Below are 25,201 nucleotides of genomic sequence, written 5' to 3'. Positions count from 1 at the left end.
TTCAACTGGCTGGCTCCTATGATACGTAGTCTCGGCTGTGCAATCCTTCAGCTTCACATGAGTTATCAATAGCCAAATTTCGACCCCGACTTGTTCGGCGATCATTGGGGGACGCGCTCCTTGTTCATTCACACAACAAGAGATGTAGAGTGACTTTATTACGTGTTATCATACTGATTTAGTTTTGGGGTTTTTTATCATTTTTTTTTTTTTTTTGCCCACGCTTTTAGCCATTGACTTGGTCCTTACTTTATTGCAGCTCTAGCTTGAACAACATAAGTGCCCTCTGCAATATGCTTCCGCAATAGAACTCAAGTCAATGTTAACAGTCGGCACTAAGTAGAGCTGGGAATTTACCGACCTTATTATTATTATTATTATTATTATTACTACTACTTGTCAGCTCAAGATGGTACCAAGTATGGCTGCTGCGTTGTGAGCTCTGACTCAATGTTGCAGTTTTTTGTTTGTTTTGTCTACAATTCTTATGTTTTTTTTGTCTTGGATGTTGTCTGCCTTATTGTCTACAATAGACAAACACTTTTGGACATTGGTTCTGCAATAGCACACCGAAAACCAGACTTTAAATTCCTCAGTGACGACCCGCTGTTTACAAACACGACAGCAGAGCCCTTTGTCTGGGCAGCCCGGCCGCGGAAACGCAGCCGGTAAAGGGTAATGAGAGCCGGCGTTCTCATCAGACTAAGACATCGTGCAAATCGACCCCTGCTACCCAGTATTCTACTGGCAAATGTTCAGTCTCTGGACAATAAGCTCTGTAGGCTGAGAGCACGGATCTCTTTCCAACAAGAGACGAGGGACAGCTGCATTATCTGCCTAACAGAAACTTGGATGTCTGCGGAGATTCCAGACTCAGCCATCGAACCCGCGGGGTTCTCCGTGCACCAAGCGGATAGAGCGAAAGACCTCTCAGGTAAAAAAAGAGGTGGTGGTGTATGTTTTATGATCAACAAATCCTGGTGTGATCAGAGGAACGTACATTCTATCAAGTCTTTCTGCTCTCCTGATCTGGAATTTCTCATGCTTCTGTGTCAACATTCTGGCTACTGAGGGAATTCACAGCAGTCATTATCACTGCTGTGTACATCCCACCAAAAGCCGACACAGAACGGGCACTCAAGGAACTGTATGGGAGTATAAGCAAGCAGGAAACCGTGTACCCTGAGGCCACGTTCATTGTGACCGGGGACTTTAACAAAGCCAACTTCAAGTCAATAGCACTGAAATACTACCAACACATCAGTTTCAGCATACGAGGGGACCGGTTTTTGGACCATTGCTACTCTCCCTTCTGGAATGGCTACAAATCCCTCCCCCGCCCACCATTTGGCAAATCGGACCACTCTTCCGTTCTGCTTCTGCCCGCTTACAGGCAGAAACTGAAACAGGAAGCACCCACCCTCAGAACAATCCAGTGCTGGTTGGACCAATCAGACTCTACGCTACAAGACTGTTAGTGAGATGTTCCTGTTTGCCTCTGATGACGACATCAAGGTATACGCTGATAGCGTCACGTGTTTCATCAGGAAGTGCATAGAGGATGTTGTACCGACCAAAACAATACGGATCTACCCTAACCCTAACCAGAAACCATGGATTAATAGCGATGTTCATGCGGCACTTAATGCGCGGACCTCCGCTTTTAATTCTGGGAACATGGAGGAGCATAAACAAGCCAGTTTTATGCCCTCCACAAAACTATCAGAGCAGCAAAATGACAGTACAGGGACAAGATTGAAGGACAGTTCAACACCACCGACTCTAGAAGCATGTGGCAGGGAATTAATATCATCATGGACTTCAAAGGGAATAAAAACTCCGCCGTGAACACCGCTGCCTCTCTCCCAGATGAGCTAAATACTTTTTATGCTTGTTTCGAGGGAAATACACTGCCGCCACGGAGAGAGCTCTCATTGCCGAAGCTACAGAGGTTAGTTCACTCTCCGTCTCTGTAGCGGATGTAACACGATCCTTCCGACGGGTGAATATCCGTAAAGTCATGGGTCCAAACGGCATACCAGGCCGCGTCATCAGAGCGTGCGCGAACCAACTGGCTGGTGTTTTTACGGATATTTTCAACCTTTCCCTCTCTTTGTCTGTAGTCCCCACATGCTTTAAAACATCCACCATTGTGCCTGTACCAAAACAATCCAAAATCACTTGCTTAAATGACTGGCGTCCTGTTGCTCTGACCCCCATCATCAGCAAATATTTTGAGAGACTAATCAGAGATTGCATCTGCTCTGTGCTGCCTCCCTCACTAGAATCACTGCAGTTTGCATATCGCAACAGTCGCTCCACTGATGATGCCATTGCATCTACAATACACACTGCTCTCTCCCACCTGGAAAAAAGGAACATATATGTGAGAATGCTGTTTGTAGACTACAGCTAAGCATTCAACACCATAGTGCCCTCCAAGCTTGATGAGAAACTCCGGGCTCTGGGCTTAAACAGCTCACTGTGCAGCTGGATCCTGGACTTCCTGTCAAGCAGATGCCAGGGGGTTAGAATGGTCAGCAACATCTCCTCATCACTGACCCTCAACAATGGAGCCCCGCAGGGCTGTGTTCTCAGCCCACTCCTATATTCCCTGTACACACATGACTGTGTGGCAACACACAGCTCCAGTGCCATCATTAAGTTTGCTGATGATACAACGGTGGTAGGTCTGATCACTGACAATGATGAAACAGCCTACAGAGAGGAGGTGCACACTCTGACACGCTGGTGTCAGGAGCACAACATCTCCCTCAATGTCAGCAAGACCAAGGAGCTTGTGGTGGACTTCAGGAGAAAAGACAGAGAACACAGTCCCATTACCATCAATGGAGCACCTGTGGAGAGAGTCAGCAGCTTCAAGTTCCTCGGTGTCCACATCACTGAGGAACTCACATGGTCTGTCCACACTGAGGCCGTTGTGAAGAAGGTTCACCAGCGCCTCTTCTTCCTGAGATGGCTGATGAAGTTTGGAATGAACCACCACATCCTCACACGTTTCTACACCAGCACTGTATAGAGCATCATGACTGGCTGCATCACTGCCTGGTACGGCAATAGCACCGCCCACAACCGCAAAGCACTGCAAAGGGTGGTGCAAATTGCCAGACACATCATCGGAGGTGAGCTTCCCTCCCTCCAGGACATATATACCAGGCAGTGTGTGAAAAAAGCTCTGAGGATCATCCGAGACTCCAGCCACCCGAGCCATGGGTTACTCTCACTGCTACCATCAGGCAGGCGGTATCGCAGCATCAGCAATCAATCAGACTTTTGAACTCTTGATCTCTCACGATCAAAATACATCAGCACTGCACTTTATTAATCTTACACTGGACTGTTATAAATGATTTTCTCTCTTAACAATACACTGGCAACTGACTATCAACCGACAGCCTGAATGTCAATACAGTACAATACAACCTACTGTATGTTTTATATATAATTTTTTTTTTGTTGTATATATACTGTTCTATTTTTATTGTGTATGTGTGTTCTATATTGTGTGTATTGTATACTGTACATTGTATTTTATTATTTGTATATTGTGTTGTGTGTAATTATGTGTATATTAGATATGTAAATTGTGTTGTGTATATCTGATGTTTATTGTAATTGGTATATGTCTCATCACTGTCATGACTGCTACAGTATGCTGATCGGATCTGCACCCAAGACTTTCACACACTGTTGCACTTGTGTATATGGTTGAGTGACAATAAAGGGATTTGATTTGATACTACTACTACTACTAGTACTACTACTACTACTACTACTACTACTAATAATAATAATAATAATAATAATAATAATATATTATTATTATTATTATTATTATTATTATTATTATTATTATCTGATTTCATATTAAGAGTCTTCATCGCAACACATTCCAGCTGGTACCAATTTATTTGATTTCTTTAATTATTTAATTTAAGATTTAATTAACTAAATTGTGCTTAAAACTTAAGTGGGCTTTAAATGTAAGTTAAAACATGAAACCATTGATCATGTTTTATTTGTTCTAAAATAAAAGCGAATTCGCAAGGGTAGCTCACACTACAACATAGGAACCAAATACATTGAGTACTGAGTACCAGTCGGACTCATTTACTGAACGGAACAACAAAAGGTTTCAAATAATTTCAATATATTTTGTTTTCTCATCGCTACAGTTTGATTAATTTCACAGATGGCCGATGATGAAGATGATTACATGTCTGACGCTTTTCTGAATCAAATGTGAGTTGTAACACGTTATAAGAAAAACAGAAAGTAAGATTAGGATTTATGAACAAAAAGAAAATGTTTACATGGAGTAGGTTAGTAGTGTGTGTGTGTGTGTGTGTGTGTGTGTGTGTGCGCGCGCGCACTATGGGACATTTTTTTACGTGTACAATGGTATTACCATGTTTTTAGACATGTACAAAGATAATACCATGTTTCTTAGACATGTACAATGGTATTACCATGTTTTTAGACATGTACAAAGATAATACCATGTTTTTAGACATGTACAAAGGTAATACCATGTTTTTGGAAACATACAATGGTATTACCATGTTTTTAGACATGTACAATGGTATTGCCATGTTTTTGTATACATGTACAAAGATAATACCATGTTTTTGGAAACGTACAATGGTATTACTATGTTTTTAGACATGTACAATGATAATACCACGTTTATGGAAACGTACAATGGTATTACCATGATTTAGACATGTACAATGGTATTACCATGTTTTTAGACATGTACAATATTAACATACCATTTTTGTTTAGACATGTACAATGGTATTACCATGTTTTTAGACATGTATGATGATAATACCATGTTTTTAGACATGTACAAAGATAATACCATGTTTTTTAGACATGTACAATGGTATTGCCATGTTTTTGTATACATGTACAAAGATAATACCATGTTTTTGGAAACGTACAATGGTATTACTATGTTTTTAGACATGTACAATGATAATACCACGTTTATGGAAACGTACAATGGTATTACCATGATTTAGACATGTACAATGGTATTACCATGTTTTTAGACATGTATGATGATAATACCATGTTTTTAGACATGTACAAAGATAATACCATGTTTTTTAGACATGTACAATGGTATTACCATGTTTTTAGACATGTACAATGATAATGCCATGTTTTTGGAAACATACAATGGTATTACCATGTTATTAGACATGTACAAAGATAATACCATGTTTTTGGAAACGTACAATGGTATTACCATGTTTTTAGACATTTACAAAGATAATACCATGTTTTTGGAAACGTACAATGGTATTACCATGATTTAGACATGTACAATATTAACATACCATTTTTGTTTAGACATGTATAATGGTAAAACCATGTTTTTGGACATGTACTTTGGTAAAACCATATTTTTTAGACGTGTACCATGGTAGTACCATGTTTTTTAGATATGTCAAATGGTAGAACCACATTTTTCAGATGTGTACCATGGTAAAACAAGTTTTTCATACAAATACCATGGTAAACCCCTGTTTTTGGACATTTACCATGGTAACATCATGTTTTTGGACATGTACAATGGTAAAACCATGTTCTTTGTCCCATCTTGCATTGGCAATTCCTTCATTTTGGACATTATCAGTTGTCCAGTAACAGTAGTTATTTGCTGCACTTTTTCAGACCTTCAGTAAACAGACAGTGTAAGGTGGGTTTCTGCATTGAAATTTGGCTGATTTGATTTTTGGAAAGCATAATTAAATGCTAAGTAACTCTACAGCTAAATCTATAACATCCCACTGTATGACATCTGTTGTTTTGTTGAATTCATATCTGATTAATTTTTGTTATGCCTTCATACAGTTCGGATGTTCGTCCTGGTGTACCGATGGTCAAACGCGTGAAGGAAGCTATAAGAAAAGAAACACTATACAAAGAGAAGAACGTACAGAACCGCCAGAAGAGCTACAAAGAACAAGAGCGTGAGAGCCGTGATGCAGCGCTGCAGAGCTCCTTAAGCACTGAAAATAAAGGCTTTGCGTTACTACAGAAGATGGGCTATAAAGCAGGAAAAGGACTGGGCAGAGACGGTCAGTGATGGACTTTTCTGTTGTTTAATTGCTTGTGGGAAAGAAATACCCAAAACATAATCCAGTTTTGTGTGCATAACAAACAGTTCTCACGCTGCAGGTGCTGGACGGGTTGAGCCGGTTCCTCTAAGCATCAAAACAGGTTAGTTGTTTTTATAAGCACAGCATGTCATCCATTCATATCAAATGCTTTAATTGAATAAATTAATTGAAAAAAATTTCTCAACCAGAAAACTTATGCCTGCTATGTTCTTGATCGATTATATTTCAGTTAATTATGGCTTCTGTTCTAGATAGAACTTCAATAGAATAGAATGTAAAATATAAAATGCTAGAAAAAAAATTAGTAATTCGCTACATTTTCTGCCCCAACGTTTGAAATATCTGGAGCGTTTTTGTCACTTTAAGTGGCATTTTTGTCCCGAGCACTGGTGGTTAATATCTGACCCCGGTTTACACATTGTTATCAGACAGAGGAGGGATTGGAATGGAAGAACTGAAGAAAAGAAAAGCTGATGAGGAGCTTCAGAATTACAGGAAGAAGGTGCAAATGAAACAACATATGGAGAAGAAATCGCTTGAGGATTTCAGGTATAAAACTCTAGATAATATGCAGTCAAGCTCACATTCTCTTCATCTGTGTTTTGTGTGAATATGTTTGTGTATCTTTATTATTCTCGTTTACGACAGAGTGCGTAAGAGTACGGAAAGAGAGGAGCGTCAAACACTGGGCGACCTGAGGAAGAGCCAACGGGCCTGTGAACAGCTCGACAGTCAGAAGGTCATTCAAATCGACAGTTTCTGTGATTCATACTTCTGTTTTCCTGTTCCATTTTCCAAATAGACCATCGCTAAATGTGAATTTGACAATATTTGCACGAACTGACATTTGTCTGCCTTTGATAAAACCGAAACTCTCCGGAGGGGTACAGTTTTACTTCAGCATACTCATGAATCTCTCATCTAACATTACGGTTATTGTTTTCCTGTTGTTAGGGAATAAATGTTCCCAGGGACAGTTGGTACTGGCCTGAAGTAGTGAAAGAGGAAGATGAAGACGAGGAAGAGGAAGCAAAGGCTGAGGGAAGTGAGGATGAGGAGGAACTGACAGTGAGTTATACCTCAAATCTTTTCAATACAAGTTCATCTGTGATGACAGCATTTTTTCCCCTTTTTCACCCAATTTGGAATGCCCAATTCCCAATGCACTCTAAGTCCTCGTGGTCACGTAGTGATTCGCCTCAATCCGGGTGGCGAAGTACGAATCCCAGCTGCCTCTGCGTCTGAGACCGTCAACCCATGCATCTTATCACGTGGCTTGTTGAGCGTGTTGCCACGGAGACATAGCGTGTGTGGAGGCTTCACGCCATCCACCGCGGCATCCACGCTCAACTCACCACGTGCCCCACCGAGAACGAAGCACATTATAGCGACCATGAGGAGGTTACCCCATGTGACTCTACCCTCCCTAGCAACCGGGCCAATTTTGTTGCTTAGGAGACCTGGCTGGAGTCACTCAGCACGCCCTGGGATTCAAACTAGCGAACTAGCAAACTCCAGGGGTGGTAGCCAGCGTCTTTACCACTGAGCTATCCAGGCCACCGATGACAGCATTTTAAAAATAATTAATGAATGAGTAAAAAAAAATAATTCTATGGTGATCAACGTTATTGTCACAGAGTAGGGTGTTTAAGGAAGGACCCAAGCGCAGATGGCATCAATTAGCTTTTATTAAATACAACAGAAAACATACAAAACCAAAACTCTCTCGATGGAGAAAAGTCAAAACAAAACCAGACTAGAAAAAAAACAAGAAGTACTAAACTAACAGGGGAGACAGCCTGCACACACAAGCACGGGATGACAGGAGCGAACGAATGAAGTGAAACAATCCAGCACAGGACAGCATACACGGGGAGCTAATAAAGGGAGAAATCAAACAGTATAAACAGGGACAGGTGAAAACAACTAATAATGAGGAGGCAAGGAGGCGGGGTGTGACACAAGACTGAGAGACACGTGGCAATATGGACACTAAACAAAGCCACGCACTCTCATAGACGCAACACCCGAATGACACGAGCACATATCGGCAGTGACAATGGCCAAATGCGCTCCTACCAAATGGCAGACAAGACGGGACATTTGTGCTTGGGTTCTGCCACATATAAACAAGCAACCAAGGCTGAACCCCAGTACAACATGACAACGAATTGTGACAAGGACGCACAAGGTGAGCGCAACGCGAAGCGCGCCCGAGGTCAATTGACACGAGTGCATGCCGCAAGAATGACATAGGAGTAATGCACTCATGCCAATAACCAACAAGACAAGACAATACATGACAGCGCCAAAAAAGGCGAGTCTCACATAGACTAGACAAAAACACTAAACAAGGATGACAGAGCTCAGTCACAAAGACAACAAAACATAATCAACATAAATGGCTGAACTCTGACCGTTATGCCACGTAGAGTTTATCTTGTATCAAACCCAACATATTCCTTTAAGTTAAATGTACTTAATTGATTTTGATGTTTTTTGATTGTAACACAGTGCTTTTCCCCTTCCTGTTTAGCCTTTAGACAAGCTGCAGTTTCTCACCTCATACTTGCGAGGAGTCCATTTTTACTGTATATGGTGTGGGACGGCGTATAACGGTAAGTAATGTGGATTTGGTTGATGGATGCCAGTTTTCAAGAATGATTTATTAAAACTCGAGTCATGTAAGTCATTCATTATGATCAGAACTTTTCTCATTCAACAGATGAGGAGGATTTGTGCTCGAATTGTCCTGGTGACACGGCGGCAGATCATGATGACTAGAGAAACCATGAATCATCTGGAACATTTTTTAAATATACCAAAAGCTGCGAGTAAGACTCAGGCAGCGGTAATGGCTCAATTAGACAGTTATAGGGGGCCCCCTTGTGGCCCGAGAAGGAAGGGAGAATGTAACTGCAAGGAGAGAGTTGTAGCTAGATGTGACAGGCACTGTCCCATTTTTTTTTTTTTTTTTGCATAGCTCTGTTTAATATTTATGTCTTATTTGTCCTTGATATGTGGTATTGATATAAGTAAAGATATTTTGATTGTAATTGCGTGTCTGGGTTTTTGTGTAATAATTGATTTGTTCCAGTACCTTTCTAATACCTCAAAATAAATGACTTCAGATTGTGCAATTAAAGGAATATTCTGTGTTCAATACAAGTTAAGCTCAATCGACAGCATTTGTGGCATAGTGTTGATTAACACAGAAATTAATTTCAACTCGTCCTTTCTTTTATTTAAAAAAAGCACAAATCGATGTTACAGTGAGATACTTACAATGGAAGTCAATGTGGCAATTTTTGGAGGCAGAAATGTGAAGCTTTTAATTTTATAAAAGCACTTACATTAATTCTTCTGTTAAAACTTGTGCACATTTTTTAAAGAAAAGGAGGGGCAAGTCAAAATACATTTTTGTGGTAATTTTTTTCTCTCCCCTGTTCTCCCCAATTTGGAATGCCCAATTCCCAACAAACTGCGTCGTAAGCTTTGCTGCAGTGGCGTGGGGCATAACCAGAGATTTTTGCGCAACGCCACTCTGAATGTGCCTTTTTGTGCGGGCGACCAGGGTTCGATTCCACTCTTTGTCCCATTCTGTTTCTCCACTCTTTTTTTTCTCTCCCCTTTTCTCCCCAATTTGGATTGTCCAATTCCCAATGCGCTCTAAGTCCTTGTGGTGGCGTAGTGACTCGCCTCAATCCGGGTGGCGGAGGACGAATCTCAGTTGCCTCTGCGTCTGAGACCGTCAATCCACGCATCTTATCACGTGGCTTGTTGAGCGCGTTACCGTGGAGATGTAGTGCCTGTGGAGGCTTCACGCTATTCTCCGCGGCATCCACGCACAACTCACCATGCGCCCCACCGAGAGCGAACCACATTATAGCGACCACGAGGAGGTTACCCCATGTGACTCTACCCTCCCTAACAACCGGGCCAATTTGGTTGCCTAGGAAGCCTGACTGGAGTCACTCAGCACGCCCTGGATTCGAACTTGCAACTCCAGGTGTGGTAGTCAGCATCTTTAAGTCATTCATTATGATCAGAACTTTTCTCATTCAACAGATGAGGAGGATTTGGGCTCGAATTGTCCTGGTGACACGGCGGCAGATCATGATGACTAGAGAAACCATGAATCATCTGGAACATTTTTTAAATATACCAAAAGCTGTGAGTAAGACTCAGGCAGCTGTAATGCTCAATTAGACAGTTATAGGGGGCCCCCTTGTGGCCCGAGAGGGAAGGGAGAATGTAACTGCAAGGAGAGAGTTGTAGCTAGATGTGACAGACACGTGCAAGCTCACAGGGTTATTCATCATCATGAAGCGCGCCTATAATTCAGGATCAGATAAAGGAAAAAGGAAGAGGAGGATTTCACTTAGGGCCCCCATATGCTCAAAAACAATTCATTTAACACCTGATTATAAGTAGTGTTAAAGAAAATATTAAGAATGGAGAAAGAGAATGGGACAAAGATGGAACCGAACCCGGGTCGCCCGCACAAAAAGGCACATTCAGAGCGGCGTTACGCAAAGCTTATGACACAGTTTGTTGTAAATATCTATGTTTCACTAGGGTGAAAAGAGTCGCACTGTGTGGCAGCTGGGTGCAGTAGTCACTCTGATGAGGGCAATTGTATATTTAAATGTGCAGCTAGTATGTGACAATACAAATAAGAATTCGCAGGACCTTAAAAACCTGTAAACATCTAAGAATTTTAAAATTGTGTTTTCCAGGCCTGGAAAAATCATGGAAATTAATAAAATTTTAAAAGTCTAATTTCTAGAGCAATATGAATTCACGTTCTAAAATATCTCATTTGGCTAGAAGTTGCTCTTACTGTGTGCAGTTTCTATAAAATGATTATTAAAAAAAAGATATATATATATATATATATATATATATATAGTCTATTGTGTATTCTATATATACTTTTTTCTTTTCAATATATATCTATTTTTTATTCAATTTTAATTATTTTTTAAAAGTCTTGTTGCTGTATTTGTATTGTTGTGTACTGGAAGCTCCTGTCACCAAGACAAATTTCTTGTTTGTGTAAGCATATTACAATAAAAAAATAATAAAGCTCATTCTGATTCTGATTCTAAAACAAAAAGTAATTGCCTGTCCTCACTATGTTCTATGTCACTGACCATAATTAGCCATTTATTGTTAAAAATATTATTTTTTTTATTACACCTAACTTACTGTGGGGTGGATTGTGTGTCAATTTAGTGTTTATATATATATATATATACTAAATATACTAAATATTTTTAACTACATTAAAATTACGTCACTGCGCTACATTTACGTCAGGTAAAGATAATTTATTCAGATAGGTGTGGCCTATCAGCCTGCGCGGGGTTTGATTGGTCAATCTAGTGTTTACGGATGACGTAGATATCCGGAAATCGAAACTTAACCGATCCGAAAGAAGAAAATGAAAGTATTATTCTCTGTGATATTAATCGATTTCAGTAGTGAACGGACACGCACACTATTACTGCCGTGAAAAACGGAAATATAGTCACTTTGTAATGACGTTTTGTGCTTGTCCGCTTAAAGGGAGACGTTTTGCACCTGCCGTTAGCTGCTGCTTAGTTCAGTGTGTTAACTGTTTGCAGAAGATTTGCCTATATTTTAACTTGCAATGGAGACTTTGCCAGAAAATTGCATTTCTTTGTTGAATGAGTGCCAACAGAAGAGCGGATACACTGTGGAATATGAGGAAGGATCCACTGAAGGGCCGTGCCACAATAAAACGTATGTAAACTTGTTCACAGACAGCAACGTTGTTTACGTCACTTCAGTTTAATTTTTTTTCTAAACTCTGTGGTAAATGATACAAATCTATTTCATATATTAATATCATTGTACATTAATTATATTATTAATATTATATATTTGCATATGCACATTTTAATGCAAGGTCCTCAAACCAGAGATGCTCATACAATGCCTAGTTTGTTTTAATCTAACGTTTTGGCCTGTATTATTAGGTTCACTTGTAGGGCAATTGTAAATGGCACACGTTATCCTGATGGCATTGGCAAAACCAAGAAGGAGGCAAAGCAAAATGCTGCCAGGAATGCACTCACTGTCATAAAGGGAACACACAATACAGAACCTGTAAGTGTTATGCCTAATTAGTTAGGTTATAAGCTATATATCTTTTATAGGTTTTTAAAATATTTATAGTTTTATATTTAATGTTTCTTAAGGAAGGTATATTGTACTGTCAGTCTGTCCTTATTGCATAATAAACCCAGACCAAGTGATCAGGAACTTACACATCTAGTTACCAAATAAATAAATAATTGAACATGGAATTTTATATAGTTATATATATAACTGTGCACAGTGCCTAAATACTGTGCAAAAGTTTTAGGCACTTGTGAAAAATGTTGCATAGTGAGGATGTCTTCAAAAATAACGCCATAAATAGTTTTAATTTATCACTTAATGTCATACAAAGTCCAGTAAACATAAAAAAGCTAAATCAATATTTGGTGTGACCACCTTTGCCTTTAAAACAGCACCAATTCTCCTAGATACACCTGGACACAGTTTTTCTTGGTTGTTGGCAGATAGGATGTTAAAAGCTTCTTGGAGAATTCACCACAGTTCTTCTATCTATTTAAGCTGTCTCAATTGCTTCTGTCTCTTCATGTAATCCCAGACTGACACAATGTTCAGTGGGGGGCTCTATGGCAGAGCTGTTGCAGGGCTCCCTGTTTTTCTATTCTAATCTTTTCTATTTGCAAAAGTAATGTTTGTGAGTCCAACATTTATATTTCCTGTTGACACACTAAAGCTGGAGATATAAATAACCATCTTAAGACAAATGCTTTTGTGAAACATCTTATGTGCCTAAGACTTTTGCACAGTACTGTATATATATATTTATTATTATTATTATTATAAATTATTTTATGTGAGAAGTGAGAAGAGCACAGCTAGGAAATCTGTTGCCTGGAAAATGGTCAATTATACAAAAATATTTGACCGCAGAATGCCACATTTCACCAGTCAAAATCAATTATTCTATTATGATACACAGTAAGTAAAAAAAGAAATGATTTAATACTAATATTTAATATTTGCTTTGTTTGCTACTACGCTTATATTCTATAGCATCTTTAGGAAATTCTGTTGCTGTCAGTGAATTTTTATATGTGTTTATCTGCAGACAACATCTTCCGTTCTAGTTAATCCCAACAACGTGACTATAAATCAACAGAGTCATATTTGCTGGCTCAATGAATATTCACAGAAGAATAAGTTAGTCTTTAAGACCCGAGAGTCAACTAAAATGGATCCAGGAAGCGCCACTCAGTGAGTATTGATGCCTGTTCTTCCTACAGTAATTCAGACTGTCAGGGGAAAAATCGAATTTGTTCCACTGAAAATAATACAAAAATGAGTTCCAGCCTTCCAAACTGACAACATCTAAAACAAGATCGACTTGAATGCAGTTTATTCATTGCAATAAACAGGCCTACATGTTCCTGCGTAGACCACGTAACATTTGTAAGATTTGTACAATTTTTTTGCAGGTTGTGTACTTACGCTTGTAAGTATGTTTGCGGTGATAAAGAATATCCTGAAGCATTTGGCAAAACAAAGAAGGAGGCCAAAGAGGCAGCAGCTTACCATGTTCATAAAGAATTATGTCCAACTCAAAATACAGAGGTAAGACTATATCTGTCCCATTCTGCCTCACGTACTGTAGCAAGACATTTGACTCTCAGCATAAAGTCTGGTCCAGATTGTAGCTCAATCTGGCCAAGAATCGTCCACTTGGACAGGAAGCACCATCCACAGTTATTGTATATTTCTTGTTTATCTGAGATAGATTATACCACAATAATAGCCCAGCGTCAGACAGAAAATTAGGATAATAATGGAGCAGTCTCATTGATTGGTTGCACAGAAAGCACAGAACATAAATGTTATCTTTTGTGATCAGTATGTCTGTCCATCCAAAAGTAAAACAGAAGTACAGAATATTTCACAGACATAACTCAAAACAAAGGGGAATATAAAATACTATTTGTGAATGTGGAGTTTGTCTCAAAACACGAAATATTTTTCAAAGATTTGATGCTAGTAACCTGACAAACCGTGATACTGTAATTAGGGATTCAAGCACGAAGTGCTAAACACCTATTGTAATTTTAAGGTTTCAATTTATTATTATTATTATATAATAAAACTGATCATGGAGACCAAACCGTAAGGCCTAGAGACATGAAACTTGGTTGGATAGTAGTGCTATTGGGGCGGCTGTGGATCGGGTGGTAGAGCGGGTTGTCCACTAATCGCAGGGTTAGCGGTTCAGTTCCCAGCCCACATGACTCCACATGCCAAAGTGTCCTTGGGCAAGACACTGAACCCCAAGTTGCTCCCAATGGCTGGCTAGCACCTTGCATGGCAGCTCTGCTGTCATTGGTGTGTGAATGGGTGAATGAGACACAGTGTAAAGTGCTTTGTAGAACCGCTAAGGTTAAAAGGCGCTATATAAGTGCAGACATTCTACCATTTACCATGTTACCCACTATCCAGGTGCATAGTCTCGCCCCATTCGGGGCTATTTGCTATAACAAAGCCAAAGTGTTTTGGGCCATAACTCTTGAACTATATGACACAGATATGTTCATTTCCATCATAAAAAGTTTCCCACTGTATTGGATTTTTTGCAAAACCTATTTTTTCGTACTAGTCCTAGACCGATCGCCCAATCGGAAACAAACCAGTGCAGAAAGATTCTCTGGAGTCCCAATATCAATAATTATCCAAAAAACGTAAGAAGTGGGCATGGCCACTTTTACTTAAATGGTTATAATTCTTGAATGGAATGAGATATTTTCACCATATTTGAAACACTTATGTATGGGGTCAATCTAAGGACACAAAGAAAATGTTTGAAAAAAAAAAAAGTTAGAGCTAGTTAGAACTCTCCTAAAAATAGCTCTAACTATGGAACAGTTGGTCTGATGGACTTGAAATTTTGCATGCTGTTTCTTTGTCCAAGGTGTCATCAAGGTCTGTGAGGATAGTTGCATAGCTATGTTATTACTGTCATATGACAGATCTCCTCATTCTGAACAACTTTGTCTCAAGAACCATTGGTGTCAATCAAATCGTTCGTTAAATATTTGAGATTATTAAAAAAAAATGACTTTTGCGAACTAGTCCTAGGTTTTTCATTCGACGTCAACAAAACCAAAAATTCCAAAAATCCAAAAATTATGCATTTTTTTTTTTTTTGCATGGCTATAAAAGGGAAATTTAAAAATATGGGCGTGGCCTAGTTTTCCCAAAAGCCAATAACTCTTAAACAAAACTTTCGATTTTCTTCAAATTTAGTACGCATATGCAACATATCATTCTGAAGAAGGATGCAAAATTTGGTGGAGATCAGACAATAGCTGGCCCTATAACAGTCAGGAATGTTAAAAAATGCCATATCTCTGTGCTCAACCTGATTGTTCTAAAAATTATGTCAATTTATCTCACATTTTTGGTGCTAATGGACTGTCTTATTAATACATATGGACTTAAAGGTCCTTGATTGCTTGAACCCTGTTAATTGTTGCTTGCAGCTATATTTTATGATTACATTTTTTTAAATCTGACATTTAATTTCACATTTAAGGTCTTCAATGAAAACTGCAATGGTGTACCGAGGTCAGAGGTCGCAGCTCTTAGGTAAATGATGAACTACAACAAGATTGTCAATAATCATGTTCAACTCAAAAGCTTAAAGGTTATTTTACTGTATATTTCAGAGAATGAGCAATTAATTTTGACGTCTTGTTTTTTTGTAAAGTACTAGCTTGGACCGTTTAAATTTGAGTTTCTCTGAGGATTCGCGAAGCACCGTGCCTGACAACAACTACATAGCAAATCTCAATAACTTCTGCCAGAAACATAAACGTGTACTAGATTTCAAATTAGTGGACAAAAGAGGCCCCCCGCACAACCCAGAGTAAGTCATTTACAGGCCAACATATTGCCTTTGTGTTTAATTTTGAAAACGTTTAGAGTAAAACTGAGATTTGCTTCTGCAGGTTTGTATATAAAGTTGTTATAAATGGCATGGAGTACCCTGAAGCACAAGGAAGAAGCTCAAAAGAGGCAAAGCAGCATGCCGCTCAGCGTGCTTGGACTGAAATAATGGAGTCTAGCTGGACCACACAGGCAGGAAATATCATTTTCTTCACTGGAATACTTTTATGTATGTAGATATTAGATTGTGATATTAGCCATGGTCATTAAAGCATATACATATTTTTAATTAACAGAGTTCTGAAGATGGCGCCTCTTCGTGCACTTCAGAGATACTGTAAGTTTACATTAACAAAACAATATTTTTCATATTCATATTGTGAATCATATTGTGCATGTAATATCCAGTGGAGTCTAAGGCTACGTTCAGACTGCAGGCAAAAGTGGCCCAAATCTGATTTTTTTTTGCACATCTGAGACTCAGATCTGCTTTTTTCATTACAGTGTGAACAGCACAAACCACATGGAATCTGATCTTTTCGATTCTGATTTGGGCCACTTCCATATGTGGTCCTAAATCAGAAACAGGTCTGATTTTTTGCAATGCGACCTCAGTCTGAACAGTCATATTGGAATTCATGCGACTTTCATGTCACTCTCGACATTCGTCACAATGCTGCGCTGGTGGGAGTCACTCTAAAGATTTTACCTACTGGTAGTTCTTTGGTCACTCTGTGAATATGGACGACAGCAGCGAAGGTAGTCAGTGGAGGGACAGTGAGGCATTACAACTCATAAGTATTTGGGGTGACAGCTCTATACAAGCAAAACTTGAGGGGTCGTATCGTAACCGGTTTGTGTTTGAGAGCATGTATCCTCCTTATCACCTGCTCACGAATTCGCTGGCTTCCGCTGCACATCACCTTATAAATGAATACGTAAACGCTGACCTCATTGGCCTCCATGCTTACTTCCGTATGACACCGTGCTGCGTGTGACGTCTTTGTTATTGTTCTTTTGCACATGCGGGTCAGTTCAGGACCTTGACCAGTTCACACTGGAATCTGATATTGGCCACATTTAAAAAATAATGTGAACAGCCCAACAAAAAAAATCGGGTCTGAGCAATAAATCCGAATTGAGCACTAAGGCTTGCAGTGCCTAGTGCATAGCCAGTGTGAGACCACATACTATGTACTGGAATAAATGACAATTGGAAACGTACTGCAGTTTACCGATTATCTGTTTTCTGTGCGGTTCTCTTTATTTCTGAAGTAAATCTGAGGAACCACAATCCCAGAAGAGCAGCATCAGTGATTCCATTGTCTTCAGAGACTCTTCTGCTGTCAGTTCTCCTATGCCCATAAGTCCTGTGAGTCCATTATGTGTTATTGGCAGCATTCATATTTTGCTGAAGTCTTTTTTTACCTTTTGTTATTGGATTTTAACATAAACACGTTTCATTATCCGATGGATTTCACTTGTGTTACAGGCTATGAGCCCGTTGGATATGAAGACAAAAATAAAGTAAGTATTTTGAATGATTCACTTATGTTGATTTTTTTCCTGTATTTTTTCCCCTTCTCAATAATGACATAAAATAACATGTTGCACACCTTTTCTTCTAGATTAGCACCTAATTTTCAACTGTCACCTAATGGGGTGCCCAGGAGTAAAGGGGTATTGTAACATTATTAACTAATAATACTTATAATCAATTCAACAACATTATGTGCCATTGAGTGACATTTTCAGCAACAAAATAAAAAATAAAAAGAAAGCAAAACTTTATATGTGCCGTGTTGATATGTGAAGTTTATGTTGTGTACATGTCATTCTTCATTAAATTAAGGTTCTAAAATTATGAGGAAAAATGTTAAATATTTTCAAGAGTGCACTAGAGATCACAGAATTGTCTTTTTTCTTGATTTCCACAGGATGGTCCTAACATGAACGTGCACAACCCAGCAAAGCCATCCTCAGATCAAACTGCAAACCAGACTATGAAGTCAAGGTAAATCATAAGCATATTTTTAAGTTGTTTAAATAACATTTTAATTTATAATAAATAATGTAGAGTATTATTACGGAACCCCTTAGAGGACAGGAAAGGAAGTTATTTTCTGAAATATTTTCGCAATTATTTAGGCTTCCCTCGCAATAAATTAACTATTGTTTTGCTACGTTAACTATAGTTCAACTATGGTATTTGTAGTAAAACCATAACCACAAATATTCCCATGGTTTTATTACAGTAACCATATTCAAAGTGAAACCATAGTAATACTGGAAAACCAAAACTAGGGTAATAAATACCAGAATTCTGTGGTTACAGTGTTTTACTACAAATACCATAGTTCAACTACAATAACCATAGTTTAACCGTAAGTGTTTTATTTTATTTTTTATTTGATTGGCATCTTAACAATAAAAAAACAATACAAAAATAGAAAAGAAATATCCAGGAGATGTTAGAAACCCTTATGGGCTTATTTGAATACCTCACCTTTTCAATAACAAACATTTATAGACAGGTCCTCCGAGCTCATGACTGGTCGCTATGATAGCAACGTAAACTTTTAGCATGGATGGAGTGAGTCCTTCATCCAAACGCTTTTGCAGGAAAGAGAGGAACGTCTGCACAGGGCAATGCGTTGGGTTCTCAGCCCGGGAGGAACACCATTTAGCAAAGAGTTGGCACTTTAAGGCATACAGCCACCTTGTTGTGGGGGCCCTGGCCTGAAGTATGGTGTTTTACACAGGTTGTGACAACCCTATTGTGTCAGACGAGCCCCGTTCAGAGGCCAGACGTGCAAACCATAGCTGGCCAAGGATGCCAGATCGTGCCTCAAGCGTGTGAGAGCAGATCTGACCTCAAAAGAATTTCCCATGGTGGAGCATCCACAACTCTACCACATCGGGGACCAGTGGTTGTTGGGCCAAATTTTGTGCAACTAGTATTACTGTTTCCTTGTCTTCTCGTATCTAGCACAATATTTGATATAGCAAGCTGGCAGGGGAAAAGCATATTCGCGTTTCGTTGGCCATTTCTGAGCAAGCTCAGCGCAACCGAGTCAGCTCAGCTGGATTTTTGCTCACTTTTGTGAACATTTTTGTGCCGTGTGCAGCCCCTACAAGGTCTGTCAGTCATGTTGGGGCATGGTAGAGTTCTGACATACAAAGACTGAAAAAGCTTTCTCGTTCCCGGCAAACAACAGTAGGGAAAGCGAAAGCGTTGTCCTGGGAAAGTAGAAGAAACCGCTCCATTGGGTCTTTCCAGCAAACATGCCTCACAATGAGGATTTAAGGTTATGTTGTGACATGGCAGTCTTCTTGCATGGTGTCAACAACAAACAACACGGCTTACCATCCTGTGTTACTGTGGAGATGTCACACTCTCGTTCCCGGCCTACAATGGTGAGGAAAGCGAGAAGTGGATTTCTGACAATTTTAGCCAGGGGTGTCATTCCACTGATACCAGGCCACCCATAGACCTGCCAATTTCCAGGGAAGAGATCTTGGTGACTGGAGTGCCAATTTGTTGCATGATGCTTTTAAGATGCATAGCAAAGATGACTGCACAAGATAATTGAACTCTTACTGAATAGGGGGAATGTCAAGTCATAATGTGCAATTATGGAAAGAGAAACACCGATGGCGAAGCTCGAATTCGGCCAACACGGTGAACACCTTTTGCTTTTTTTTTTTTCAATAGTAGAGCTCTCTTGAAATTGTCCAGCTTCATAGGAGAGTGGACTGAATGCGTTAGTCAGTCATTTTTACCAACACGGCAACCGAGTCGAGATTCATTCTTTGGAAGGAAACTTATTGACCGGGCACCAACACAGTCTTTATCCAGTTGACCCTGTTTTTAATTCTCAAGTGAAAACCTCAAGTGCCTCACCCGAGTGCATACATGTTTTACTAAGGAGAGTGTGTGTTTACACAACAGCGTGTGGATTATTTCATCCGCCGGATGGTCTTCCCCGCCTCCTGGGAACATGAGCTGGATGAGGGAGAAGGGAGGGAGAAAGAGAGAGCAGGAGAGTCCGAGAGACGAGAGAGAGAGAGAAAAGAAAAAGGGGGTGGTGGGGGAACTCTGGTTCCCGACCATGCCGCCAGTCGGTCCTCAGCCAGCTATGCAGCGGTCCTCAGTGACGCTGGGCGATGGCACTGGACCCCTCAGCCGTCCCTTTCGGCCGCCGGCTGGCACACTGCTCCAGCACCACCGAATTGAGCACTCCCTCGGCGTCATGATCCTCCGTCAGCGGCGAGGGCTCTCTGACTCCTGGGTTTCGGCACCACTGTGGCAAACCTCTGCCTTCCCTATCGAAGGAGAAAGCAGGAACTGGGTGAACACTTCACATAGGACTTTAATGACAGACTGTTCAACTTAAACACAACATAAGAATGCTTTTCAGCATACAGGAATGCCGGCGCACACACACACACAGCTCCGTGTGACGCTCACACTTTTGGCCGTCCTGGCCCAATGCAGAATGCAGACATTTAGATGGCTGCGTGCGCCTCTCTCTCTCTCTCCCCCTAACTGGCATTTCCGGCCCTTTTTTTATCCCTCTGCCAGCTGATTGAGGTAACTCAGCAGCAGGCGTTCGTCCTTACGGCCCGGCCATGCCCTCCTCCTCATAACAGTGTCCTCAACGCCATGGTGGTTTGTTTGAGCGCATGCTCATTAGCTGACACAGCAACAGACATAAAAGTACTAACATAGGAATTTTAAAATGCATTCTACGTAATTAATATTATTGTCTTCGCAATAAATGTGTAATCCAAGTAAAGTAATTTTATTCATGTCTGTAACTGTAATCAGATTACTTAATTTTTAAAGTTAAACCCAACACTGCTCATGATGACATCTGCATAGGTGGAGCGCTATGCTTCTCCTGCCAATGAAATTTGCATAATGGTATAGGGTTTCAAAGTCCCACCCCCATACGGGTTCTCCCATAGTGTCAGCTTCTGACGCAGTGTCAATGTTACCTTCTTGAAATGGAACCTTGGTTAATTGTATCAAAACCAGGGTTTCTGGGTAACACGTAACCCCCCCCGCATTAGCAAAATGTTTGTATATTTAATATTAGTCATGGTTACTACAATCTTCCTGTCTTCTAAGGGTCTGTCTACGCAGCGTATATTATAAATGCCATTCAAATAAATTTGTTTTAAAGAGCATAGCTTTTGAAAAGCCTTTTTTAAATATATAGAAAATATATATTGTTTTGAAGATGACCCATCCATCTCTGTAGGTTTTTAGAGGACTTTGACTCAATAATTCCAATTGGCAAAGGTGGCTTCGGTCGTGTTTTCAAGGCCAGACGACAGCTTGAGAACAAATATTTCGCTGTGAAGATAGTGAAGAGCACAGAGTAAGTGAATGACAATAAAGATCTTTTATCATCTCTGTCTTTTGAATTATTAATGTAATTTGATTAATATACTTCAAATAGATATTTCTTTTGGCTCTATCCATCATGTTAGATAAAAGATATTCGCCGAGCTGTTTGTAAGGATTCCTTATCTGGGACATATATGATGTTGCCTTAGATTCTGGCCAATATGAAGTCTAGTTTCATTTTGACTAATTTCGCTACCTACAATCTGAGACTGGTTTTCCGTCTGCAGCTTACCTGTGATGTCCAAAAAAAGCTATCTAGGCAGGCAGCTGAATAGATTTTGAGAAGCAACTCTAATGCACTTTTATTTTAGTGCTGCATCTAAATAACACAATGTCGTAAACAATTCTCCCCAGGAAAGCTCTTCGGGAAATTGGTGCTTTGGCAGATCTTTCTCACTCCAATATCGTCCGTTACAACACAGCGTGGTTAGAGGACACATTGTACAAACATGATTCTTCAGAGAGCTACAGCACCTCAGAGTAATTCACCAAGAGTTTTTCATTCCAGAGCCTTGTACTGAAATGACACAATGTTTCAAATTCTGTCATTATTGACTTACCCTGAAAGTTCATGTGTCTGTTAGCTTCAGCTCTTGGAGTGACCCGGGAACAAAGTTCCTGTACATTCAGATGGAGCTGTGTGAAGGAGACACTCTCCGTGCCTGGATTGATAAAAGGAATAATCCAAATGAACAATATCCAGAGCGGAGACGAGACGCGGCACATATCAGCAGACAGATCCTGCAAGCTGTGCAATATATCCACTCCAAAGGGTTAATCCACAGAGACCTGAAGGTACCTTTTTAACTCAACGATAAGCATGTTTGAAATAAATTTAGGAGATGGGCAGAATTTAACACCGCAAAGGAATTTCATTAGTCCAAATCAACAACAAAAAATGTGTCACTTCATAGGTAATGAACAGGGAAATAAGAGCATTCTGGGAGATGATGTGTTCTGCCACCATAGTCCATAAAATGATAGCTAGTTTATTAAATATATTGAAATATTTCAAACATAAATGTTTTATATCATAATTTTGTTTTTCTAAAACATACCACATGTTGCATGTTTGATCAAATGTTTATTGGTAATTCATGCTGAGACATTTATATGAACAGCATTTATGTGAATTGATTCCATTTTAATTCCACTTTGAATTACAGTTCTTCATCCTGTTTGCATCCTCAATTCAAATTCAGGAATTGGATTGTAATTTTTAGGCAATTTCAATTCTTAATGGCAACCCTGTATTATACACTCACCTAGCACTTTATTAGGAACACTTCGGTCCTAATAAAGTGCCCGACGTGGCCTTCTGCTGTTGTAGCTCATCCGCCTCAAGGTTCGACACTAAAATTGTACAGAGCAGTTAGACTTTGTCAGTTCAAACCAGTCTGGCCATTCTCCGTTGACCTCTCACATCAACAAGGCATTTCCATCCACAGAACTGCCACTCACTGGATGTTTTTTGTTTTTGGCACCATTTGGAGTAAATTCTAGAGACTGTTGTGTGTGAAAATCCCAGGAGATCAGCAGTTACAGAAATACTCAAACCAGCATGTCTGGCACCAACAATCATGCAATGATAAGTAGGTGTATTGGTGTACCTAATAAACTGCTTGGTGAGTGTATATTGTTTTGTTTGCTCGTTTCCTTTTTTAAGACTATGTTATTGATCTCTTTGATTTAGCCTGCAAATATCATGTTTGGTAGTGAGGGTTTGGTGAAGGTGGGAGACTTTGGCCTTGTGACAGCAGCGGAAAATGACAATGATAGCCATCAACTGGAACGGACTAAAAAAACAGGAACCCGTTCTTACATGAGTCCTGAACAGGTGTGTCAGTAGGCGTGGATTAATGCTCTATCCAGTATTGAAATGGAATTTTGTACATGTCTGTTCCTAAAATTTTTCTTGCTCTAAATGGAATATGTAGGCGACTCAATCCTATGACAGTAAGGTGGATATATTTGCTCTTGGTCTCATATACTTTGTACTCCTCTGGAATCTGGTCACAAAGACTGAAAAGCAAAAGGTTTGTTTCATTTTTTACTTCTGTAGGTAATAATTATTTATATCATAAATAATGAAATAATTCTATTTCAATTGTGACTTTCAGATTTGGAGTGATATTAGAAGGAAGAATTTTCCACCACAGTTTTCCGAGAAATTTGGCTTGGAGGTGAGTGTCATTTCATGCCTTTTTTTTTTACATTTATTTATTTTATCCCGTTTTCTCCCAATTTGGAATGCCCAATTCCCACTACTTAGTAGGTCCTCGGGTGGCGCGGTTACTCACCTCAATCTGGGTGGCGGAGGACAAGTCTCAGTTGCCTCCGCTTCTGAGACCGTCAATCTACGCATCTTATCACATGACTCGTTGTGCATGACACCGCGGAGACTCACAGCATGTGGAGGCTCATGCTACTCTCCACGATCCACGCACAACTTACCACACGCCCCATTGAGAGCGAGAACCACTAATCACGACCACGAGGAGGTTACCCCATGTGGCTCTACTCTCCCTAGCAACCAGGCCAATTTGGTTGCTTAGGAGACCTGGCTGGAGTCACTCAGCACGCCCTGGATTCGAACTCGCGACTCGAACTCCAGGCCCCCCATTTCATGCCTTTTAATGAGGATGCATTGATTATTTCTTTTATTCGAAATGTCTCATTATGTTTGAATCAGAAAATAAATGACGATCAAGATTTGTTGTATTTTGACATGATCACTTGCTCAGCTCAAAGGTCATCATTAACTCTCTGCTTTGCTGTCTCATTTTTTTCACGGCTGGTGAAACAGCACAAGCTCATAGACAAAATGTTGAGTCACAATCCTGAAGACAGACCAGATGCTACAGAGCTGATCAAGGAACTGGATCAATACTCCACACAACTGCAGAATAATTAGATTGGAACTGCGAGTATTTGAGACTTTATGCTCTTTATATTACATACAAAACTCTGTAATCCTGGTATTGAATATAACTTTACACAGAAAAGTTTAGTAAGTGAACACATATTGCTTACGTCTTGTGTCTATGCTTTTGAAACATGGAGTATTTTAAGCTTTATGGATTGACCCCATTGACTTCCATTGTAAGTGTCTCACTTACAAACACAGATTTTGCTTCTTATTTTTAAAGAAAAGGAGGGACGAGTCTAAATTATGACAGAGCTGAACTTGTATTGAACCATATTGTTAGCTAAGCAACATGCTAACATCAAAGCTCAGTTGTGATGAGGAGTGCCATACTTTATGTGTGTAATGAGTTGCTGCGTGTGAAAAGTGCTCAATCGGTCACTTATGTGGCTCCATTTCAGTTAGGTTCCGTTTTCACTTTAGAAATCGATGACGTTAGGAAACCGAGTTTTCAGACTTGGATAAAAACGGATTAGTGTGGACGTGGTTTTAGAAGATAGCTGCATATATGCAAACAGTCAGCAGCAAGACTTTTGAGACAGAGCTAAAGACAACAAAAGATAGACTGATGACTTCTGTGGCATTATAATAATCATTGTTGCTGAGACAGGTACACTGACATGTATGTTGGGGGCATTTAGCAGATGCTTTTATCCAAAAGTGACTTGCAAAAAGTGCTTGCGAGTG

General features: G+C 39.8%; 2 protein-coding genes across 3 annotated transcripts in view; both read left to right on the top strand.

The window, feature by feature from the left end:
- The first annotated feature begins 4,115 nt into the window (after positions 1–4,115).
- LOC127414396 (G patch domain-containing protein 11-like) lies at positions 4,116–9,383 on the top strand. The gene is made up of 8 exons (XM_051652404.1): positions 4,116–4,263; positions 5,887–6,113; positions 6,214–6,255; positions 6,584–6,704; positions 6,804–6,894; positions 7,110–7,223; positions 8,692–8,773; positions 8,881–9,383. Exons 1-8 carry the CDS (start codon positions 4,214–4,216, stop codon positions 8,937–8,939), a joined length of 786 nt encoding a protein of 261 aa, XP_051508364.1. The 5' UTR covers positions 4,116–4,213; the 3' UTR covers positions 8,940–9,383.
- A 2,173-nt stretch (positions 9,384–11,556) lies between these two features.
- The window catches only part of LOC127414369 (interferon-induced, double-stranded RNA-activated protein kinase-like), a 13,974-nt gene continuing 329 nt past the window's right edge, over positions 11,557–25,201 (top strand). Inside the window, exons 1-19 of one of the 2 annotated variants that reach the window (XM_051652352.1) lie at positions 11,557–11,924; positions 12,161–12,290; positions 13,351–13,496; positions 13,718–13,853; positions 15,820–15,872; positions 15,994–16,152; positions 16,235–16,364; positions 16,469–16,509; positions 17,448–17,544; positions 17,665–17,699; positions 17,801–17,852; positions 18,110–18,186; positions 21,440–21,559; positions 21,943–22,068; positions 22,173–22,383; positions 23,282–23,425; positions 23,526–23,624; positions 23,709–23,771; positions 24,395–25,201. The exon at positions 24,395–25,201 is cut by the window's right edge and continues 329 nt beyond it. In XM_051652352.1, coding sequence (XP_051508312.1) covers positions 11,812–11,924; positions 12,161–12,290; positions 13,351–13,496; positions 13,718–13,853; positions 15,820–15,872; positions 15,994–16,152; positions 16,235–16,364; positions 16,469–16,509; positions 17,448–17,544; positions 17,665–17,699; positions 17,801–17,852; positions 18,110–18,186; positions 21,440–21,559; positions 21,943–22,068; positions 22,173–22,383; positions 23,282–23,425; positions 23,526–23,624; positions 23,709–23,771; positions 24,395–24,502 — 2,040 coding nt within the window. In that variant the 5' untranslated portion in view covers positions 11,557–11,811 and the 3' untranslated portion in view covers positions 24,503–25,201. Of the gene's footprint in view, positions 11,925–12,160; positions 12,291–13,350; positions 13,497–13,717; positions 13,854–15,819; positions 15,873–15,993; positions 16,153–16,234; positions 16,365–16,468; positions 16,510–17,447; positions 17,545–17,664; positions 17,700–17,800; positions 17,853–18,109; positions 18,187–21,439; positions 21,560–21,942; positions 22,069–22,172; positions 22,384–23,036; positions 23,181–23,281; positions 23,426–23,525; positions 23,625–23,708; positions 23,772–24,394 lie in introns of those variants that run through there. The other variant, XR_007892785.1, reaches the window with a different exon arrangement.

This window comes from Myxocyprinus asiaticus, chromosome 23 (genome assembly GCF_019703515.2).
Source record: "Myxocyprinus asiaticus isolate MX2 ecotype Aquarium Trade chromosome 23, UBuf_Myxa_2, whole genome shotgun sequence".
Classification (NCBI taxonomy): Eukaryota; Metazoa; Chordata; class Actinopteri; order Cypriniformes; family Catostomidae; genus Myxocyprinus; species Myxocyprinus asiaticus.
Note: the sequence above shows the minus strand (reverse complement) of the source record. Positions and strands in the feature narration are given on the sequence as shown.